Genomic DNA, 24,678 nt, shown 5'->3' with positions numbered 1-24,678 from the left:
GGCTACCCATAAAAGGAGAAAGTCAAGTGGACCTGGGAATGCATCCCAGGCTCCATGCCTTCTTTCCTTCTTTTTGTACTAGCCTGCTGTAGATACAGGAGAAGGAAGGAGACTCCAAGGCCAAGGAAAGTAATTTCCTACTTCATATCCCCCAAGAAGATAGCTTCCAGAAGGTTCTATACACTCTGTGAAACTAGTGTAAATTCGTTAATCCTGCGTCCTCCTCTGATACCAGGACAGATGTCAGCTAAGGCTCAGGCATGGCTCAGAGTGATCCTCATACCACAAAGACAGTGAGACACAGATGATTCTACCCTAGCTCTGTAGCCCTGACTCTATTCTGGGTACCTGTGGGCCTGGTCCCTTCCCCCTTCCATGTTGTCTCTGTCAGACTCAGATAGGATATAGGTTTGCACTGGGCTCAGGGAGGCATTTTCTTTTTTCTTTTTTAAAAGATTTATTTATTTATTATATATACAGTGTTCTGTCTGCATGTATACATGCACAGCAGAAGAGAGCATCAGATCTCATTATTAGATGATTGTGAGCCACCATGTGGTTGCTGAGAATTGAACTCAGGACCTTTGGAAGAGCCATCAATCAGTGCTCTTAACCTCTGAGCCATCTCTCCAGTCCCAGGGAGGCATTTTCTAACCCTTGGAACTAGACCATCAAGGGGTACAGGGACAGGGAACTCTAATGGCCTCTCAGGACTCAGGTCTTTCTTCCACCCCTTCTGCTTCCAGCCCCAGGAGGCTCTACTATCTCAAGTTCATTGTCACCTCCCAGGAGGTACCCACTGTCTCCTAGCCTAGGAGACAGGTACAGGTTAGCAGCCTTCAGTGTTTAGACCTCCCTTCTCTGCACTGAGGGACTACTTAATTTATGTCTCTGATCTAGATTGTGTGTGTGGCAGGGCTACAGCATATGGTTAGGACCTCAGTCAATCCTGCTGAGACAGGAGGCCATATACTTTTTATGCTCCCTGGATGAGAAACATATTGCCATATACCAGTATAGGTACCCCAAAGCTACTCTTCTGGACAATCCTGCTTCTTCAGCTCAGAATTTACTATTTACTTAATATTTTAAGATCCTTGACTGACTGCCTCCTGTGCTTGTATAAACCCATGAATAGCAAAGACTGTGAGAGTTTCCTGCTAACTCCAAGTTCCACTTGGGTCCAACACTCACATCCCTACCTATATGGGGACACCTAGTCACTAAAGGTTTGTGAAGGCTCTACCCTCACAAGTGGAACACATTCCTGTACCCAAGAGACCCCAAAAAGGGAGGTAGTCCTGACTCCCAAGAGGGAGAGGGAGAGAGAAAAACAGAGAGAGAGAGAGAGAGAGAGAGAGAGAGAGAGAGAGATCCATACCAGAACCTGATCTCTGGTTGTACTTCCTGTTGCTGTACTTTCCAGCCTTCAGCTAGTAGTGCCTTCTTGTCACCTCTTACTCATCAGGAGGCTTATCTGAGCTACATATTGCATTCAGTGTTAATTTGGATTACAGTGAGGTCCTGTCTCAATAGATTAAAGATGGACAAAGCTGGGGAAGGAAGGATGGAGTGTGTCACTGATTTTTGGCAATTTATTTATAGAAGCTGAGCTAGAGAAGTGAGGAGCAATTGTGCACAGACACTCAAACAGGTGCACTGTATGTACCCATTCTACTAGCCAGTCCAGACTAGGCAGAACTGAAGCAGAGGCATGCCCTGAGTCCTATCTTGGAGACATATTTGTAGGATGCTAACTTTGCATCAAACAGCCTGACACTATTCCCTGTGTCCCCATCCTGAGAAGCCCTTTGTGCCTGCCAAAGCTGTTTCTTCAAGAGGAAAACATACTTTCAGGAACACAAAAGCTGCTCTATTGACTGGATTGAGATTAGATTGAGAAAGCCTTGAAGTTCTCCATGACATAGCTCAAAGCTGTGAGTACTGTATTACTGTCATTAGCATATTTTATATGCTTGTATACACATATATATGTATATAAAAAAAGAGCTCACTGATCAGGTTAGGCTGGCAAGAATCCTCCTGCTTCCATCTCTCCAGTTCTGGTATTACAAGCAGGTGTTGCCACACTTGGCTTTTTTCACACTGTGTTCTGGGGATCAAACTTAGGTCCTCACTTTACCCACTGAGCTCTCTCAGTCCTCTATCTTCATCACTGAAACCTGGGATCTGAGGCCAGATATGACCATATATACCTGTAATTATAGCCCTTGAGAGGTTAGGAGAGAGCGGTTTCATATACCAGGTCATTCTGGGCTACATATTGTAACTCTGTTATAAATGCAAGCATGAGTGAGTGAATGAATGAAGAATGAATGGAACTAGTAACCCAGAGAAGTGTTTATGAACAGCAATTACTCTGAATCAGAAGGTTAGAGTACATGGCCTTTCTAATTAGAAGGTGCCATGGTGTCTCCCTCGAATCTCCACCCTTGTTCTCTCCCTTAAGGCAACGTTGGCCCTTAGGAGGTGATAGGTCATCAATAGGATTGGCATCCTTACAAAAAAAGCCCAAGGGAGTTTATTTCCCCTTGGACACAGCAGCAGGAACACCATGCTTGAACAGGAAAATGGGTCTGCCTTTACCAGACTGAACAGGAAATGAGCCCTCAACAGAATCCAAGCCTGTATGTGCCTTTATCTGAGCTTCCAGAATAGCAGGAAGTAAATTTCTGTTGTTTATAACGGCATTTTGTTATACTAGCCTGGATAGATTAAGACCTAAGGCCCTAAATGGATGTGCTGGTATATGTCTGTAATCCCAGCAGGAGGCTAAGGTAGAAGGATGCCATTAGAGTCTTATAGTGAGACTGTGTCTCAAAAACAAAAATAGGGCTGGAGAGATGGCTCAAAGAGCACTGGTTACTTTTGCAGAGGACCTGGATTTAGCTCCTAGCACTCACATGGAAGCTTACTATTATCTGTAACTCCAGTTATCAGGGATCTGGTACCGTCTTCTGAATTCAGTAGATACCAGGCATACATGTAGTGGACAGACATACACTCAGGCAAAATACCCATACACTTTTTTTTTTTTTAATTTCAAAGCAAAAACAAATGCCTCTGGGCCCATTTTTCTCCTTGGTACCCTATATACCACATGGCCTTGGAGAAAAGAGAAAAGTCACCAAGTTTCACGCTGAATTCTAAGGTAAATCTTTTGTCATGTAAAGCCCTCTACAAATTATCAAATTCAGAGGCTGCTACCAGCTCTCTAGGCCCAGGGTTAGCAGTATCTGCTCTTTTCTCCTTTCATCTACAGACCAGGCTGTAGGGACCGAGTGGGCCTGTGCCAGTTCCCCTAAGGCATATCAACCAAAGAACAGAGAGAGGTGTTTACTGGCCGCTGCCCAGGCTTTGAAGACTGAGCTGAGAGCCTCAGCTGGGCCTTCTTCTTCATCATTGACAGGGTCCTCTTGGTGCTGATGAGGTGAGAAAAAAGCATTTGTGGTGACACAAAGCCAGCACCACACCTCCTGAGGCCTCCACTCATCATGTTAGAGTAAAATCTTATCTGCCTTTCACACCTCCCCTACTTTACCACAGGAACTCACAGTGATGACCCACAGGGTATATCAGAAGGCTTAGCACAACCTTTCAAGATCCTCCTGTTATTTGCTGAGTCTGACTCCAGGCTTCAGCCTTCAACACCTAGATAAGAAGCAAGACAAAAGGCCTTTCCCGGGTTGGGGGCCAACCACAGCTCAGTGCCACTATTAAATCAGGCAAACTCTAGGGGCCCTAAGGATCACTGACAGCAAGTTTAAACAGTCTAACACTGATCTTTGGAAAGTTCTTCACGGCTCTGATTCCTAATCTCCCCATCTCTAAAAGGGGGCTGACAATGAAAGACCAAAAGATTAAAAATCAGCTATCAATTAAGGCCTGAACTAGGTGGGTGAAGAAGTCCAGTAATGCCCTGAGGGGAAAGACCACCTTACTGCATTCTTTCTCCACCCACTAAGATACAGTTGCTAGGAAACTGGCCCATCCCCCTAGAGAGGGACACCAGGTCATTATGGTCTGGGGACCTTCCTATAGCCAATCAATTAAAAATGTAGCATTTTGATCAATAGATGCTTGACAGGCAGGAATCACCCCTGCCTTGGGCATGCTGGGAGGGACCAGAATCTTTAAATCACCCAACTAACTAACCTGGGCACAGCATGCTCGGCTCCCACCACTCCCTTGCTCCCTCGCTCCCTCAGTTGGGGGTGTGGGCCCAAGCTGCAGTTTGTCATTTATAATAAAAAGAACCTCATGTATTTACAGCGGAGTCTGTTTATTCCTGGTCTTTTGGGGTTCGTGAACTGGGCACAACAACAGTGCCAACCCCCAGTGTTGGATTACCAACAAGCCATGCATGTGTGGTCAGGGGACATGCACACACACATGAGCATATACACACTCAGTAAAAAATTGCTGTTTCCTCAAGACCAACAAAATGCATGTCATGAGAAAAGCAACAGTTATGTCAGCCTTCCTTACTTTAGAATTTGATTTGGTATTTATTTAGCATAAAATTATGGTGTATACACACACACACACACACACACACACACACACACACCAGAACAGGAAATCAGATTCCATTACAGATGGTCATGAGCCACCAGGTGGTTGCTGGGAATTGAACTCAGGACCTCTGGAAGAACAGTCAGTGCTCTTAACCACTCATCTATCTCTCCAGCCCCTGCACCCAGGTTTTTGATGAAGGATTAAGAACAATGCTACAAAGCCAAGCCCTTATTTATAAGAAGCAGGAAAGTGAGCTGGGATGCAGATCAGTGGTAGAATGCTGGGCTGGCATGCACAAGACCTATGGTTCAATGTCTAGCACTGGCAGTAAAAAAAAAAAAAAAAAAAGAGAAACCCACAGCAATAAACAACAAATGTTAGAATCCAGACCAGCTTATATCACAATACAGGCGCCCAACTGAGGGAACAGTATGAGTCTCTAGCTAAGAGTCAGATGTCTGGGTTTCTCACTTGGGAGTTTGCAATCTCAAGACATATCAAAGGACACAGTAGCCACACATCACCTTCCTTACCCAGTTCCCTGCTCAAGATGTAAAATTTCACCCCACCCCCCCCTTTTCAGAAGCATATAAGAATGTATACCTTCAGAATCCCTGCCATGCTATCTGTCTCTAGGGCTCAGGTTTAACTTTCCTCGGAGCCCTTGACACGCGGTTTGCTGTCATCTGTTTGTTTGTTCATGCATTAATATAATCTTTAATAAACTTCTTACTCCCCAAAATCCATTTCAGTATCCCCCTTAAATTCCATATCCATGACCTAAGGGAAAAAAAGTAAAGTCTCAGAACAATGAAAAACAGATTGATAGCAAGTTCTACGCTGGTAGCAGAGACTTGGAGAAGAATTTAAAGGATTAGAATAAAAGAAATTAAGACTGATGACACAGAAAGGATCAATAATCTCACTTTGAAATGGGAATCAGAGGGCAACAGAGCAATGCCTTAAGAATACCAAGAGAAAAATGATGCCTCGTTTAAAAATTTAAACCTATCTAAACTAGTCTTTATTTGAGCTGCTTTGGAACCACCGAATCAACCTTCAACCTGTAACTTTTTTTCTTTTTTGGTTTGGTTTAGTTTTTCAAGATAAAGTTTCTCTGTATAGCCTTGGCTGTCCTGGACTCACTTTGTAGACCAGGCTGGCCTCAAACTCATAGAGATCTGCCTGCCCCTGCCTCCCAAGCACTGGGATTAAAGGCCTGCGACACCAAGCCCAGCTAACTTGTAGCTTCTTATTATATGGTGTATAAACCGATATAACTAAGCTAGTTGTTAGTCCACTCAGTTGTTGAGTCACCTTCGATCAAAAGCATGCTCAATGATATGAACACCAGAGCTCTGTACAGTTCACCGAAAAGGTATTGGGCTGCTTTCTAAATACAGTTCTATCCAGAAGACCACAAATACAATAAAACAACACAGGCAGAATTCTAACCTAGCAGGACTTTCCCACCTTATAGAACATCGTGACCCACCTTGCAGCGCTCTCCCTGCTGGTCTTTGGGGGGAATGGCAGGCTCATGTCTGGGCAGATGAAGTTCCTATTACACCTGAGGTCTGGCAAATTGTTGGTAGCCTGGGGAGCTTTCACCCATTAACTCCATCTTCTAGGTGCACTTGGATTCCTGCCCTCAGGGATCACCAGGAGAGCTCTTCTCAATCATCAACTCAGACCCATGCCCCCTTGAGCTGACTGCCTTTGTGAAGGGATGTCAGTGTGCAGGTTCCAACTGGCCCTCACCTGGCTCTTCCACCTTCTTGTGTTAACTCCGGTCTCATAGCTATTAACCTGTCCCAATATGCTCCATATTGTCCTCCTGTTCATGAATCATTCCTAGCATCCTATAGATGAAAAGCATAGAACTAGAGTGTTCAGATTCCAGATAGCTTCAAATTTGAGAAAATTTGCAGATTCATAATGAAGTAGCCTGAAGATGAGAGGAAGCCAAGTCTCACATATGTCTTCTAGATATTATCTGGACTTTTAGAAATTTTATTTAAGTGTGTGTGTGTGTGTGGGGGGGGTGTCCATACAAATTCAGGTACTCATAGAGACTAGAAGGGGGTATTGAATTCCTTGGAGCTACAGTTGGAAGGATTTGGGAGTTTCCTGAACTGGGTGCTGGCAGCCAAACTCAGATTCTCTAGAAAAGCAGCAAGTGTTCTTAACTGCTGAGCCATCTCTCAGCCCATCTGAAGGTGTTTCATTTGTTTGTTTATAAACAGGATCTCTCTATGTAGTCCTGGCTGTCCTAGAGTTCTTTTTGTTTACTAGGCTAGCCTCAGAGCCACGGAGCTCTGCCTCCCTCCGCCTCTCCAGTGCTGGCATTTTAATTTTACTCATGCACCATCACACCTGACTCATGTTATGTTTTAAATAACTTTGCTCATAATCAAAATTTCATGGCTTAGAATTTACACTTCCTAGAATCTGCAATGAAATTATCCCAGATCTTGAAGCATTTCAGATTTTGGATTTTGGAATTGGGGATGCTTAGAAAGGGTGTTTGTTGATCAAGTCCCAGCCTTAATGTTTTGAAAACATTAAGATGTAACAGTTCTAAATAAAAAAATAAATTAAAAAAAAGATGTAACAGTTCATTTAATTCTCATGTCAGCCCTAAGAGGCAGTCACAGACTTCTCTGTTTGGATGGATGATGTGCTGACTGGCTGGTTGACTTTGAGGGCTGACCTCACACTCATTTCATAGGCTCAGATAATCTCAAACTTGTTGTCATTCTGCTTCAGTCTCATAATTGGTTGGATTATAGCCTGGGTCAACGAGCCTGGTTAAGACCTAGTTCTTTATCCCCTTTTACAGAGGAAGAACAGAGCTACAGGACACTTAGCAGCTTCACTTAGCAAAGTCACACAGCAGTGGCACCACATGCTAGCACAGGCAGCAATACCCTAGACTTCATGCTGTAGCTGACATGTTTCTTCTGAGGAGGTCTGGGGAGGAGGAACGCTCCAGAATGCTTGTTAAACAATGTAAGTGCAGCTTTTGCTGAAGTTCACAACTAAGCTGATGGTGATGAAATCACAATAGTAGTGACCTTAGCAGGCAGGGGCAGGCACTGAAGAGGTATTGGCTAGGAAAAGGCATAAAGGAACCTTTTAGAATACTTCATTCATATCTTTATCTAAATGGTAATTATCCTACTAGAATCAGGCATAAAATTTAACTTCAATGGACTCTTAAATTAACACTTTCCCTATTCTTCTTTTATGTATCTGCCATTTCGCCCCAATAGAAACACTCATTAAAAATAGCAATCACATGGGTTGAAAATCCTAAACTCCAAAACACCAAATCAGAAACTCTTTAGTCTAAACATGAGACCACAAAGGGAAAATTCCATTTGACAAAATGTTGTTTCATGCACCAGATTATTTAAAATATTATCAAAAAGTACCTCGGAACTGTATAGAAATGAAACAGAAATGAATATTGTGTTTAGGCATGAGCTCTAGCCCCACAAATTCTCATCATGAAGATTTGGAAATATTCTTAAATCTGGGGACTGGAGGAATTTTAAATCTGCAATGGCTCTGTCCCCAAACATTTCAGATAAAGAATTCACAGCTGCCACATCTGGACTTGGAGTATGTGTGCAAAGGTCCTCCACTGGAAAAGTCACCACAGCAACTCTCATAGAAGCTATCACATAGACTATTATCCCTTTCACATACAAGGAAATTGAGGCTGAGAAGAAAAAGACCTCTGACTACAATCCCAGAAATGAAGACTAGCAAGTGGCAACCCAGGAGCCTCTAGCTCATCCACAGCCTGTCCTTTTTCCTCTCTGGCTGCTGGCTGGGCTAGGGATGGCAGAAGCCAGACAGGCCAATGCCCGTATTTGCTCAAGCCCTGAGTTCCCTGCCCCCTCCTTGTTGCAGACTGATGTTCCTTTTGCTTTTGTCCTTTTTTAGTCAAGGCACTGCCTGCCAAACTCCACATTCCTGACAGGGACTCAGGCAGGTGGGGGTGGGGACTGAGGTTAGGCCTGAGGCTGAGCCCTGGCAGACTCACCTTGTAGCATGCTTCTGTAGGCTGTGTCAGCAATGGCATAGATGTGGGGCGGCATCTCATGCCTCTTCTTGCCTTTGTACATGTCCACGATCTTCTCTGAGTAAATGGGTAGGTGTTTGTAGGGGTTGACTACAACACAGAAGAGGCCAGAGTAGGTCTGCAAGAGAGAGCCAGGCTTAGTTCTGGACCTTTGGATGGGTGGGGAAGCTCCCACACCCACGATCAGTAACCTCATGCCATGGTGAGGAAACTAAGGCTCCTCAGCAGCTCAGCAGGAGCCTTGTGACATCCCTTGTATTCAGGACACAGGGTGAAAGAAGAGAAAAGCAAGATTGGGATCCCAAACCACCTGTGGTTGAGTCTTAACCAGTTCTGGGCTCACTTCTAAGCTCTCAACCCACCACTGTCGTCTACCTTACTAAGCCTCAGGAAGGCACATAACTTGTGTGTCTGTGTGCACATGTTTATATATGGAGGGCACATATGCACATGTCAACATGGGGCATCTTCCTCATTTTTTTACTCTTGTTTAAAATGGGCTCTCTCACTGAAGGTGGAACTACATATTTGACTAGGCTGGCTAAGCATAAACTCCAACTGTCCCTGCCTCCCCAGCATCACGGGGACAGGAAGAAGGCTCTTCACAGCATCACGGGGACCGGAAGAAGGCTCTTCACAGCATCATAGGACAGGAGGAAGGCTCTCCCCAGCATCACAGGGACAGGAGGAAGGCTCTTCACAGCATCACAGGACAGGAGGAAGGCTCTCCCCAGCATCACAGGGACAGGAGGAAGGCTCTCCACAGCATCACAGGACAGGAGGAAGGCTCTCCCCAGCATCACAGGGACAGGAGGAAGGCTCTCCCCAGCATTACAGGGACAGGAGGAAGGCTCTCCACAGCTAGCTTTCCCCATGGGAGCTGGAAACTCAACTCGGGTTCTCATGCTTGGTCACCCGGTACTTTACCAACTGAGCCATCTCTCCAGCATTTCCAAAATTCCTTTTTTATTTATCTCATTCTGATTTTTTTATTTGATTAAAAGATAGAATGCTACCTAAAGAATACCAACGGGCAGTGGTGGTACATACCTTTAATCCTAGAACTTAGGATGCAGAGATAGGCAGATCTCTAAATTCATGCCATCCTGGTCTACAGAGCAAGTTCAAAGACACTCAGGGCTACACAGAGAAACCATGTCTCAAAAAATAACACAAGACAAAAGAATACCAATAACAATGTGGTTTTTAATTTGTAAACAGCAATGAAATATCTAGCACACAAGTCTGAGTAGAGGCTTATGTGTGGACAGTAGGACTGTCCTAACCTTATATAGAAAGAAAACAATGTGGTTGAATGATGCTATTATTTATTGAGGAAGTCTTAGAAGTAATTTTTGTTTGTTTGTTTGTTTGTTTTTTTCTTTTTGTTTTTGAGACAGGGTTTCTCTGTATAGCTCTAGCTATCCTGGAACTCTGTTTGTAGACCAGGCTGGCCTCCTGAGTGCTGGAATGAAAAGCATGCACCACCAGGACTGGTCTCTTAGAAGTAATTTAATAATTTAGGACTGTAAATACTGAGAAGTGAGATGACCCTGAAATACAGTGACATACAGTGCTAGCCCACAGTGGGGAGGGGGTGACATACTACAGCACGTTCACAGGTGAAAGAAAAAACCTGGAAATGTGGCTCAGTGGGTTCAGGGCTTGTGTAGCATGGAACCAGCTATGGTGGTGCATGTCTGTAATCACAGTATTCAGAGAATCAGGAGTTCAAAGTCATTCTCAACTACAAAGCAAGTTTGAGGCCAGCTTGGGCTATATGAGATCCCGTCTTAAAAAAAGAAAGTAAAGAAAAAAAGAAAGGTGATGGTGGTGGTGAAACAACAAAGACTAAAGACTAAATGTGAGAAATAACAACAAAATTCAAAAGCAAGATAATAAATGCCTGCTGCTCATCACAGCTGCAGAACTGATGAGGAGAAGGGAAACACTCTCAGGCCATGGTGGCCCCAAAGGCCCTAGCTCTATACCTCAGCAGTATCTGTCTCTCTAAGAACTTCCAGGTGAGGAGAGAGTGGAACAGTGACAGGGGATTCATACCAACTAACAGAAATCAAAACAAGAGAAGCTCTGAGGAATGTTGAGGTGACTGTGGGAATTGCTACAGTGCTGAGTCTTAAAGGACAGTGAAGAAGGCAGTCCAGATCAGGATTCAGAAGGCTTGGAGGCAGACAGGGAGACAGGAAAGGAGGATGTAGGCTGTCTGCAGGCAGTTAGGGATAGCCAAAGCTGCAACAGTCAGAGGGAAGAGGCATCTGTGGAGGTCAGATTAGCTGGCCAGGATAGCCTCCAGCTTGGTGGAAGATCTGGGTGGTGTCTCCCAGGTCATTTTCTGACCTGGAAGGGCCAGCTGCAGTCACCCACACACACCTGCGCTCCTTCTGTCCTCTTCAGCCCCAGCCCCTTGACATACAGTAGGTACTAATTAAATGCTTACTAAATTATTACCAAGGGTTAAGTTGAAATCTCAAGGGTAGAGGTAGCTTGCCCTTGCCTGTTTGTCCTGGTGACCTTGAACTGCATACAGTACCTGTTCAGTGAATATCTGCTGAGCGACAACTGTGGCCTGTTCCTTACTAACCCCGATATACCTAGGCTCCCAAAGAGTAGTGCCAATCAATAATCATCTGAATGAAAACTAGTCAGGCCCCACCTCTATTTAGGTCTCAACCCTGGCTCCCAGCTCACTGGAGCAACACCCCTTTCAGAATGGTATAGTGAAGAGAAGGGTTATTGCAGGTATGAGTGAAAGCACAGCCAGAAAGGGCCAGGATTGAACGGGGCTGTAGGGTCAGGGTGGGGTAGGGATTGGGGTGAGGAAGAGGAAAAGAAAGGAACTAGGAGCCAAGAGGCCAGGAGTGAGCGAGCTAGAAGACCAAGAAGCAAAGGGGAGGCAAAGGGGACATGTAGTCAAAATGGCTGGGTTCCATAGGGAAGAGCAGCTGCAGGAAGGACAGTGAAGCTCAATGCTAAAGAGTTTAGGGTAGGAGGCCTGGAATGCCAGCCAGTATGACTTTAACAGGTAGCAAGAGATGCTGGGAGAACCTGGGGCCAGTGTCCACTTTGATATGTTAAATAGGCACTTCAGTCAGCTATTTGTCCTGAGTGTGAGACCTAACAACTCCTCTTTCCCAGGGAGAGCTGTACTCTCTTCCTGCTTGCTTATGCTCCTTCTTTGGGGCCCACCCACACAGCGCACACTTAATCCAAGCTTCAGGCAAATCTGAGTCTGCTTCAGCTAACAATCCTCTTGAGGAAACCAGGGTCTCATGCCCAGCATAGTCCCTCTCCTGATACTTGAGTTCAGAGGTCCTAACATCCCAGTGCCACCAGCAGGTCCTAGCTGAAGTAGGATCTCCCTTTTGTGACCGTATTAGGAAGCAGGCCTGGATGTTCCCCATGCTTTATATGGTCAGCCTCAGAGCAGCAAGCAGAGCTGCTCCCAAGGGCTTGGCCTCAGGAAGAGAGGAGGATTGGAAGTAATGAGGAAGATGCTGACCAAAACACACATTCCAGGGGTAGTCTCTGCTTTGCCTCATAACCCACTACATAAGCACATGGCCTAACCCTGAGCCTCCTCTCTCCCCCAGAGACTAATCAGAACTCTGCATTCTCTACAGAGTTGTATGTGGCATTCACACTTTTGGAGTATTTGTGCTAGAGACGTATGCTTCACCAATAATGTGCTTCTATTGTGGCTGGAAGGCCAGTGACAGTGGAGGTGCCTATCAGTAGGGCCTTGGTGGTGCAGTTCATGGCCGCAGCAGGAGATTTTGATCTGCCATGAAGGGTACCTGTTAACATACACAGATGCAAAGGAAAGAAAAGAAAATAACAGATGCACAACAAAATGTGGCCCAAGCTGCCTCTTTAAGGGAACAGAGAATGTTCTGAATTTATATATGTATAAAATATTGTCTGGTACTTGGTAAGAAACAGGGAAGCCAAGAACAGTGGGACCACACTTATAAATCTAGCACTGAAAAGCTGAGGTGGGGGACCTCAAGTTTGAGACTAGCTGCCTCCAAGTGAATGGTGGGCTAGTCTCTCTGAGGGTGGGAGTGGGAAGAATAAGGGACTAAAATGAAAGGGAAAGTTCTGCATCCCTTAGCTATTTACATTAGGTCTTAGATCTTACTAGGTGCTGACAGAGAGAAGCAGAAGGCCACAGGCTCAGCTGATCAAAAGAATGAGTTGCATAAGGTTCAGAGAGTGATATTGCTGTTAGATAGGCATGAATGACCCTGTAAATCGTATCTGTCCCCAAGACAAAGGGTCAGGAGTTAAAAGGTGAGGAGGGACCATATGTCTTTCTTTTGGGGGTGTATGCAACATATGAGAATGAGTGCATGCATGCATGTGTGTAGGGGCCAGTCTTGGGTATCTTACACTATCATTTGAGACAAAAGATCTTTCTCACTGAACCTGGCACTCACTGATTGCCTAGGCTGGCACCCAGTGAAGTCCTGGGATCCACCTCTCTCTACTCACCCAGTGCTAGGGTTACAGAGGTATTCCACCATGTGGCACTGAGAATCTGAACTCAGGTCCTCTTGCTTTCATGACAAGCACTTTCCCCACTGAGCCACCTGCCCAGCCTTAACACACACTTTTACAAAAAAAATTTTGAGTGGATAGCCCTGCTTCATTTTTGAAGCCTTAAGATTGTAAGAACTAATTCATGGGGCTTCTCAAGAGGTGGCCTGCAACTGTTCTTTTTCTTTTTATCCTTTGGGGCCCTGTGGGTGATTGCTTCCAGTGTCCCTACTCAGGAAAGTCCCTGATAGTCCCAAAGTTGAGCTCCCTCTTCTCCCCTACCCCACTCCCACCCCGACTCCAGAACAATGCCTGGAACAAAGCTGAGTGTAATGTCCTCTGTAATAAATTACAGGCAAAGTGGTCTTAGCCAATGACAATGTACAGAAGAGCCAAGGTGCCTGAAACCAGGTGTCAGAGCTATGTGCCAGGTGTGCCCTAAATCATGCAGCAGCCCTGCAAGGAACCCATAGTCAGAAGAGGAAGTAGGCCCTCTGTCTTAGATAGAACCTTCTAGATGTCAGAAGACAAAAGATCTGCCATAGCCTTCTAAAAGGCCCCTTGTTTAGGATGAGTCTAGCAGAAGAAGTCTATCATTAAGGAAAACATCAGGCAGCCAGCCTCCTGAGCTGAGGGTCCAGAATTACCTTACATACCCAGGCAACAGAAACCCTGCATTATGTTGCTATAGACCGGGGTCACTCCTGGCTCCCAGACCCATACAGTGTTATTTTCATCATGATCAGAAGTTTCTATGAAGTGATTCATTTGAGCAGAATGATACTAGGCAGCAGAAGACATATAATCCTGAGGCCAAGAGGACTGAAAGTAATCCTTCCAGAGAAGCATGACAGGGATCTGAAGCCTCTAGATACTTTTAATCTGCTTCTAATGATCTCTGGTTTAGGACTCCTCCTCCCCCATGCTTCTTGATTTCTACTATGTCATAGAATTGTCAGGTAAAATGAACACACAGGCCTGTCTCTGTCCTCACATAGTGGGGATGCAACTTGAGGAAAGGCTGGAGTCCTAAAGCCCAGCACTCTCTCTATCAAGTACTAATTTGGAAAAAAAAATCTGCAGAGCATTCTACATTCTACAATAGGAGATTTTTGTCATTTTCAAGAGCAAACTGTAGCAGGTGTGTCTAACTTGCAGCCCATGAATCCCAGAGAAAATATAAACTTGGTCCAACACATCTGTAGGTGACAACATTCTACCACATTGTTAAAGGCTGGATGCCCTGAAGGGTTGGAATGAGATGTTATGGCCATGGGAGCACCCTTTTTTCAGAAGATGTGCAAGGGACCCAACAAGTGACAAGTAACAGCCAGCCATAGCAGACACAAAAGTAAGAACAAAACCCCTGGCATTCTCAAGGGTCCATCTGCTGGGAAATATTCATGATATCTTTCTAGAAAGAGCCTTAATACATAAACCTGACATGGTTCCTCACAGTTCAGAGAGGAAAAGAATATTTTAGATAAAAGGGGAACCTTCCAAAAGATTTACTAGCACCTTCAGAGATAAAGTGGACAAAAGGCCAGGGTCTCTGCCTGCCAAGCAGAAACCTTGGGGATATCTGTGTCCTTTGTGTTTTAAGGAGCTGGTCCAATCCACAAGGAACCTGTGTACCAAGCTACCCTCATCAAGTATCTCAGGCTGAGCAACAGAACATAATAATGAGAATGTTTTAGAATTATGTGATCTAGTATTACAGCTGTTAAGCTCATGACATGTGGCCAAGATATAGCTGAAGAAATTACCTTGTAAATATTCATGTTTAAAATATATAAATAAATAAACTCACCTTTCAATTAGTTAGGAGGCAAGGACCCAGAGGCAGTCATGTTGGAAAGCATGACTTCAAGTCACCGAAATAAACCTACAGAGTCTGAGGTCCCATGTGGCCATTCCTGTGTGTCAAGGAGGACCTCCAGAAAACCTATTTAGATCCTTATATGCCTTACTTTCCAGGGGCAGAGAGGCACCAGCCTTTTTGAGGAGGATGTAAGATGTAAGACATCTAACTAATTCTAACGCCAGGAATGACGTTTTCAACACCATGGGTTGCTTTAGCACTCTGAGTGTGTGACTGTGTGGACTTTGCCTGTGGAAGGTGACCATTCCTACTCTACAGACGAGAGGACTGAGGCTTCCAGACTACAATAGTGTGTTCTCGATCTTGAACCAGGCATGGCAGGACAGTTGTGAACCCAGTGACTGATGCCTACCTGTAGTGTGACCCCCACTAAGAGTCAAATCTGTAGAATTTTGATCCGCGTCCTAACCACAGTATTTGTTTGTGTGTATGTGGTGCATATGTGTACACATGTTTGTGTGTGTGCAGGTTTGTGTATGAACATGTATCTTCATGCCAGAGGTTGATAATAGATGCCGTCCTCATTCATTCTCTGAGACAAGGTTTCTTACTAAATGTAGAACTCATCAATGCAGCTAGCCTAGTTCCTATATTTTCCAGAACAGGGGTTACAGGCACATGTTGCCATGCTCAACTTTTTACTTGGGTGATGAGGAACTAAACTCAGGTCCTCATATATGTATAGCAAGCACTTTTTTGGAGACAGGGTATCACTTTGTAGGCCAGGCTAGCCTTGAACTCTTGATCTTCCACATCCACCTTCTGAATGCCTCGATTACTGATATGCACCACACCCAGCTCACAAACATTTCTAAACCTTTCTCTTCCACAGGAGACTAAAAGAAGGTCATTACTCCAAGATACTCACATAGATTAGTCCCGAGAAGTATCGCTCCCTCAGGTTGTGCAGCACAGAAGCCTCATTGAGGCATGTCAGCTCTGCCATGTCTTCCACCTTGGAGAACTTAGGCGGGTTCATTTTCTGGATGTCATCTTTACCCACTGTGACCTTCTTGCCATTTTCCACCAGCTCCACAACTACCTCATCACCCTTTTCCTCCTTAATGCTGGCTGCCTCAAAGCCCTGCTTCTCTGAAGGGACCCATACCAGCTTCTTGGCTACCCAGTCAGCCTGGGCCATTGGGCTGTTCATGAAGTTTTTGTCCACAAAGAGGAACTTCTCATCATCACTGAGTTGCCCTTTCTGTGCCATGGTGCTTGGTGGTCCCCTGTGGAGTAAAAAGACAGAGTCAGAATGAAGCCTAAGAGAGTAGGCCCTCACCTCATCTCACCATATCTAGGGATTCAGGGTACAAAAATATCCCATAAAAATAAGAATGCCCCCTTCAGTATTGGTTATGTTATCAAACAGCAACAACCTTGATGTCCTTCAGGTAAGGAATGACATGAGAATCTCAGAATGAAACCCAAACAATCCAAATGCCCATCTTTGTGGGACTAGATATGTAAAACCAGGGCATTTTCTTACAGTGAACTACCACTTGGTGCTGAAGAAGTTTTTCTGCAAATATTGACATGGAAGATGCCTAGATCTTTTTAAAATTTAACTTTATTCTACATGTATTTATGTAAGGATGTCAGATCCTCTTGAACTGGAGTTACAGACAGTTGTAAACTGCCATGCAGGTGCTGGGAAATTAGACCTCAGATTCTCTGGAAGAGCAGCCAGTGCTCTTAACAGCTAAGCCATTTCTCTAGCCCTAATCTTTTTTTTTTAAACTTTGTTTTGTTTTTTTCAAGACATGATTTCTTGACTGTTCTGAAACTTGCTCTGTAGACCAGTCTGGCCTCGAATTCACAGAGACCTGCCTGCCTCTGCCTCCCAAGTGTTTGGATTAAAGGTGTTCATCACTGCACCCAGCTAAAATACACCTAAATCTTAACTGCCTGCTACAAAATAAATGGTGGATTTTCTGATGTTTGAACACAGACCTACCATATGATTCAGAAATTCGATTCTTAGGATAAACGAATGCACTGATGTGTCTAAAAATGTGATCATAAATGTTCCTAGCAAGTTTATAATAGCCCCAAAGAAATACCACAAATATTCAAAACAGAAGAATGAATAAATAAAATGTGGTAGAGCCATACAGAGGAATATATTGAACCATAAAAAAAGAACAGAATGCTGTGCCTCCTATAATGTGGCCACATATGGTATGATTCAATTTATAAGAAATGTCCAGACGAGGCAAATCCATGAAAACAAGGTAATTAGGTAATTAGCAACTGTCAGGAGCTGGGGAAGAATCACAAGGTAAAAGCTAACAGGTGCACAGTTACTTGGAGGTGATGGAAATATTCTTGAACTTGTAGTAGTGGATGCACAAATCTAAGAATACTCTAAAAATAATTGGATTGAAAAAAATTAATGGGAAGGGGACTAAGAATGCAGCTTGGTGGTGGAATGTGTGCTTAGCTTTACAATGCCCTGGATTTGATCCCCAGCATCAAAAATAAATAGATAAGTGAATTAGATTGTATGTGAATTGTTTCCAAATGAAGCGCTGCTGCAGGGAGGATTCTAGGGATTGACTATCAAGAGATCATTTTTTAAAATAAAAGAAATCACAAAACAGTATAGATAATAGCTTGTTTATCTGTTTAAAAACATTTAAAACCTGGTCTGGGGTGTAGCACAGTGATGATAATATAAAACATAACATATATGTGTTCATGTCTCCATGTGTGAATATGTATGCATTCATGTGTTCATCTGTGTGTTCATTCATGAACTAGGTATATGTATACATGTGTGAATGTTTATATACTATGCATGCTTATGTGTACACTTAAGTATGTGTACATACGTATTTTAATGTGTGGGCCATTGAGTGCACCTGTTCATATTCATTAATGTGTGTGTACATGTCTATGCATATATGTGTTCGTGTGAGGAAGTTCACATGTGTGCATACATGTATGGAGGCCAGAGCTTGTTGTCAGATGCCATCTTCAATCACTCTCCACCTTATGTTTGAGGCAGGGTCTCACTGAGCTTGGAGCTTACCAACTAAACTACACTGGCTGACCAGCAAGTTCTTGGTATTCTCCTGTCTCCGTCTCCCCAGTGCTGGGATTACAGGTGCATGTTGGCATGCCTGGCTTTTTTATGCAGGCTTTAGAGATCTGAACTCAGGTCTTCATGCTTTGCAACTGAGCTATTTTCTCAGCCATCAGGCTTTCCATTTTAAGACTGACTGTTAGCTGGAAAGCTGATGGAGGCTGTGAAGTGATAGATCAGGCTGGCAACCCCTAACCCCACAAGTAATCAAACCAACAAACAGAGGGAAAAGTAGAAAAAGCAGCAGCTTTCAGAAGCAGTCAGGCATGGTGGCTCACACCTGCAATCTTAACACCTGGGAGACTGAGGCAGCATGATTCCTGTGAGTTCTAAGCCAGGTTGGGTCACAGAGATAAGACCTGCCTTGAAAAACCAAACATCAAAAATGAGCCTCCAGATGGGATTCAATAAAATCCCACACAGTGAAACAGAGGGTGGGGCCAGCAAGAGGTTCTCAGTGGGTAAAAGTGCTTGCTATAATATATATAAAGCCTTATAATTAGGGTTCTATCCTGTCTTCCACAAAGTGGAAGGAGAGAACTTCCACAAGTCATCATCTGATCTCTCCCTCCCTTTTTCTTCCACACACAGACATACACACACAGACAAACATGTGTGCATGCACCCTATACACTTAGGCAGCAAATCAAAGATAAAGCTTGTTTTGCCTGTTTTAAAATGCTTGTCCTTGAGAAGTCAGTAGCATAAAAAAAAAAAAACAAAACTAAAAAAAAAAAAAAAACATCAAGGCCATCCTTTGCTACACAACTTTGAGGCTTCTTGGGTTACACAAGACTTTGTTCCAAGGATAATCATATTAAAACCTGTACACCTAAGGAAGCTAATTAAGAAGGACCCTGGTAAGAAGCCCAATCTTCATTCAGAAAGGTAAATGAGATTGACATCAAAAGAGAGAGAAAACAGGGAACAGGACAGGAGACTATCACAGAGGGACTCTGAAAGGCTCTACTCAGAAGGGTATTAAAACATATGCTGAGATACGTAGCCAAACTTTTTGCAGAGTGAAGGGAATCTTATGAAAGAAGGGGGAGATAGAAAGACCTGGAGGGGACAGGAACTCCACAAGGAGAGCAACAGAACTAAAAAATCTGGGCACAAGGGTCTTTTCTGAGACTGATACTCCAAACAAGGACCATGCATGGAGATAACTTAGAACCCCTGCACAGAAGGAGCCCATGGCAGCTCAGTGTCCAAGAGGATTCCCCAGTAATAGGAACAGAGACTGTCTCTGACATGAACTCATGGGCTGGCTCTTTGATCATCTCTGCCTGAGGAGGGAGCAGCCTTACCAGGCCACAGAGGAAGACAAAGAAACCAATCCTGATGAGACCTGATAGACTAGGGCCAGATGGAAGGGGAGGAGGACTTACCCTATCATTGGACTGGGGGAGGGGCATAGGAGAAGAAGAGGAGGGTGGGATTGGGAGGGGATGGGGAAGGTGGTTACAGCTGGGATACAAAGTGAATAAACTGTAATTAATAAAAAATAAATAAATAAAATAATGAAAAAAAGATCTTGTTCCAAACAAGACAATCTTAAGTTAAAAACTTTATACACTTTGTAAAATTGAATGTAGTTGTTCCAAAAAATAGAATGTTATTTAAAAGTACCACTCACCTCAAAAAAGGACTTTTTAATAAATTTATTTATTTTATGTTTATGTGTTTTGTGTGCATATATGTCTGTATAATATATGCCTGCTTGAGAAGTCTGGAGTTGGATCCCTAGAACTGGAATTGGTGATAGTTGTAAGCCACCATGTGGGCACTGGGAATCAAACTCAGGTCCTCAAACAGACCAGCCAGTGTTCTTTTCTTTTCTTTTCTTTTCTTTTATTTTATTTTATTTTTTCCCTTCTAGACAGGGTTTCTCTGTGTAGCCTTGGCTGTCCTGGAATCACTTTGTAGACCAGGCTAGCCCCAAATTCACAAAGCTGGGATTATAGGTGTGTACCACTGTGCCCCCCTAAGCCAGTGCTCTTAACCACTGAGCCACCTCTTTATCCCCAACCTTAAAACATTTAAGAAATAAGCTAGGGAATTGAAGCTTGATTTGTTGATGAGCCCCTGTGCAATGTGGGCTGGCTTCAGACTCATAATCACTGTGCCTTAGCTGCCTCCGTGCTAGTATCATAAGCACACATCACCACTTCCACTTTAGGTAATTTCTTAAATTCTGTGCTGAGAAACTGGGCATGGCAACTTTCGGTATCTAGGAGATGGAGGCAAGAAGATCAGGAGTTCAAAGATATCCTCAGCTGTGTGGGTAGTTTAAAGCCACCTTGGGCTACACGAGATCATTCTGTTGTGGTTTGGTTTTGTGGGGTTTGGTTGTTTTAAATTTTTATTTAAATTTTTATTAAAAATTGACTTTTTAGGCAATAAAACATTTAAAGGGTGAGCTGTTTGAAAGATGGCCCAGGCCAAGATGGTGTCAAAAGCGAAGAAGGAAGCTCCTGTCCCTCCCAAAGCTGAAACCAAAGCGAAGAATGCCTTGAAAGCTAAGAAGATGATGCTGAAAGGCATCCACAGCCACAAAAAGAAGATCCGCACCCACGTCACCCACCTTCCCGTGGCCCAAAACCCTGCTGCTCCAGAGGCACCCAAAACACCCTTGAAAGAGTAAAAGAGTGTACCTAGGAAAAACAAGCTATGCCATCATCAAATGCCCTCTGACCACCGAGTCATCCATGAAGAAAATAGAGGACAACAACACACTTGTGTTCGCTGTGGATGTCAAGGCTAACAAGCAGCAGATCAAACAGGCTGTGAAGAAACTCTGAGACATTGATGTGGCCAAAGCCAATACCCTGATAAGACCTGACAGAGAAGAAGGCATATGTTTGGTTGGCTCCTGATGATGATGCTCTGGATGTTGCCAACAAGATTGGGATCACCATAAAAAAAAAAAAAAAGAAAGAAAGAAAGAAAGATGGCTCAGGGAGTAAAGATGATTGCCACAAAATCTGATGACGTGCGTTCAATCCCCAGGTCCCACAAAATGAAAGTAACTCCTGCAAGTTGTCTCTGACTTCTACACATGCACCATGGCATGTGTGCGCCCACATACATCTACACCCATGGAAATAAATGTTAATTTTTATTTTAAAAAGGAAAATAAAATAACACCTACTTTAAGCTCACAGTTCAGATATGTGAAGTATACTTTACATTTTCTGTAAATGGTCTCTAGTTACTCAAAGGGCAAATGGAGTTGTCATTCCTACTGAACAGCAAGTAGGCGTCTTCTTTTTTTTTTTTAATTTCAACTAAGTTAGAAAACATCACAAAACATTCAACAGAAAAATGAAAAGACATGAAGACTAGCTTTTCTAGGAACCTCATCTAAACAGGGCTCAAAAACACAAACAAGATCAAGTGCAAAGACTGAGTCTCTGACCAAAAAAAGAAGAGAGGGCAGCTGCCTGCTGCCCTGGACAGTTGTGAAACATAAGACTGCCTTGATCAAAGCTAAGCAGGCTGAAACTTTGGTTTTTAGACTAGGTGATTTGAAACCCTGCTGCGCAGAAATATTTGGGATTGGGAGAGGGGCGAGAATGGGATCAAGGATGCTTTTCAAACACAGCTGATGACAAAGTCAACAGGCAGGGCTCAAATGACAACAGCATCCAGACCTGAGTTTAAATCCCCATAACTGACAACAAACAAACAAACAACAAAGTTTGCCTTGTACGATTGTAACCTCAACATTGAAGAGGAGTTGGAGATGTGCAGATCCTGATAGCTTGATGGCAGAAATGAGGAACTTCCAGTTCAGTGAGAAACTCTGTTTCTGAAGCCTGTATACTCACACACCCACATGCACACACACCGCATGCCTGTCACACACACACACACACACACACACAGCCAACATGTATGTGTGTGCCACAGCTTTCCTTGCCCTTCACTAAGATGCAAAGCCTAGACAGGACATCCTAACTCCCAGAAAACCACTTTGCTCCAACAAATCTGTGGGGAGGGAGAGGCCCCAGAACAATACTGAACATGTACTTGCCTTGGGGAGAATTCACAGAGCCCCATAAATGAATTATACCAGTAATAGTTGTAAAAAGCTGCTAAACTATATAGAGTGATAGTTACTCTCTCATTTAATCCCCTAAAACAAGAACAACAACCAAACCAAACCAAATCCTAGGCAATGACTAGAAGCAGAATGCTTATCTAGCATGCTCCAGGCCCTGGGTTCCCATCCCCAGCACCATAAAACACAGTAACAATGCAGGAAAAAACTTTTAAGGCTAGAGAATATAGTTTAGAGATAGAGTGCTTGCCTAGTATGCCTTAGGCTCTGTTTTCTACCCCCAGTACTGCAAAAACAACCATGGAGAGATGTCATCACTTGTTTACAAATGAGGAAACTGAGGCACACAGAGGCAAAGTAGCTTGTCTGTCCTTTTAGCTGGTCATTGAGGCTTCTGAAGAAAGTCATTTTGTTGTTGTTCATTTTTGTTTTAATTTGGAGGAGAAAGTCAGGGAAGCTGAGGCAGATAGAATTTCAGGCATGCACATTCTTCCTTTGTTCTGGCAGCTTAGAAGTTCAGGGTAAGTCAGTTTATTGTCAAAAGAACTTGCCTCAGACTGTGCTCAGAACTTGAAATTTTCAGTAACAGTGCAGCAAGAAGTATCAGGACAAGCATTGCGTAAAGCATAGGGAGGAAGGAAAAACAATAAAACTGCAGTTTACAGCCACGCACACACCTGTAGTCCCATGATGAAGGAGGAGGTGATTTAAGGTAAGCCTGGGTTAGAGAGAGACACTCTGATTCAAAACAAACAGGCTGGGATGTGGCATAGTGGCAGAGCACTTGTTTAGCATGTACAGGCCCTACTTCAAATCCTAGTACCAGAAAGAAATGATAACTGGAATCAGCAATCACAATAGCAGTAGAAATCCACAAGAGGGACTGAAGTGACATTTGGTCTTCTAACTCCTGCTTCTGCTCTGACTCTTGATTCAGGGTGGATTTTCTCAGCCTTTGTGCTATTGGTATTGGACTGGACAGGTCTCTGGCCCTGTCAATGTGAGAGTTCACCAGAGCCCATTCTATGCCAGTATCCACCCTCTCCCAGTTGTAACTTCAAAAGGAGGTCCTGACACTGCCAGATATCCCCAGAGGGAAAACTGTTCCCAGTTTGGGACCAAAACTTTTTTTTTTTTTTTTTTTTTTTTTGTTTTGATATCTTATGTAGCCCAGGCTGGCCTCATATCATTATGTAGCTGAAAATAACTTTAAAGTTCTCCTGAGGGTTGAGATTATAGGAGTGTACTACCACACACAGTTTCTGGAGTGCTAGGGATAAAACTTGGGCCTCTATGTATGCCAGGCAAGTACTCTGTCAACTGAGCTTTATTCCCAGCCCTAAATCTATTCTTTTTAGTTGGACAATATTTGAGGTGCTGTATGTCATTCAGGGCTTGCACACGCTCAGTAAGTATTCTACTACTGAGTTATATCAACCAGGCTCTGGCCTAGGCTGGTCTCAAAGTAGCAATTCTCCTGTCTCAGCCTTTCAAGTTCTGAGATAATAGGTGTTACCAGCATGCCCATCCTCACCCTACATATTGACTGGATTTTAAACAACAGAGAGAAGTTCATGGAGCCCAAGATGCAGCTCAGTAAGCCAACCAAAAAGGCCCCAGTAATGTCAGTTCTAGTTCAAACCACATCTGGGTCTGGAAAGTCACAACATACCAAGAGAGGGAAGAGCATCCTATGTGCACTAATTCTTCAAACCTGTGCTATCCCAGGAGGCCTTTGGGGCTCTAATTTGTTCTTAATCATCACTACTTTTCCTTTTCTTGAGACAGGTCTCATGTAGCTCAAGCTAACCTCAAACTCATTATGTAACCAAAGATGACCTTGAACTCTTGATCCTCCCACCAAATGCTGGGGATTACAGATGTTTCCTACCATGCCTGACTTAAGTGGTTCTGAGAATAGACTGCAGTGTTTTGCATATGCTAGGCAAGCACCCTATCAACTGAGCTACAGCTCCTACCCATGGGCCTCCTACTCTTTGGGCATCAGAGCTGGAGTGGCTCACACTTATCATCTTGAATATCTTATGAAGGTTCTGTAAAGTGGATATCATTTATATCCCCCACTTTCCTGTTACAACAACTAAGGTCATAAAAGGTTAAAAAAAAAGTTTGACCTCAAGATCTAACAATCCTTTAACTCTCATTCCCTGGCCCCAATGCTACATACCTTCCTACGACCATCCAGCCCCCCCACCCCCAGAGTACCTCCCCAGGAGAAAGAGAATAAGAACCTGTCCCTTCATAATGGCCTGGTAACACCCCCAATACACACTCCTGGGGATCTCAATGGCTCTTCAAGGGGCTTCAGAAGGAAGCTCTTTCCAATGGCTAAGGTGAAATGATTCTGTCTCTCCCACTAAGATGATTTGGAGATTGAGGGAGAGGGTCATAGGCTGGGGAGATGCTTGTTCTGCAGACATGAAGACTTGACT

General features: G+C 43.8%; 1 protein-coding gene across 4 annotated transcripts in view; it reads right to left on the bottom strand.

The window, feature by feature from the left end:
• Positions 1–24,678, bottom strand: part of Myh11 (myosin heavy chain 11) — a 101,223-nt gene that overhangs the window by 70,105 nt on the left and 6,440 nt on the right. For all 4 annotated transcript variants that reach the window (XM_055597684.1, XM_055597685.1, XM_055597686.1 and 1 more), the window contains exons 2-3: positions 15,940–16,300; positions 8,594–8,750 (exon numbers count right to left, since the gene is read on the bottom strand). In XM_055597684.1, the coding sequence (XP_055453659.1) occupies positions 8,594–8,750; positions 15,940–16,284 (502 nt within the window). In that variant the 5' untranslated portion in view covers positions 16,285–16,300. The remainder of the gene's footprint in view (positions 1–8,593; positions 8,751–15,939; positions 16,301–24,678) is intronic.

Source organism: Psammomys obesus, unplaced genomic scaffold (genome assembly GCF_907164565.1).
Source record: "Psammomys obesus unplaced genomic scaffold, mPsaObe1.curated_primary_1811, whole genome shotgun sequence".
Classification (NCBI taxonomy): Eukaryota; Metazoa; Chordata; class Mammalia; order Rodentia; family Muridae; genus Psammomys; species Psammomys obesus.
Note: the sequence above shows the minus strand (reverse complement) of the source record. Positions and strands in the feature narration are given on the sequence as shown.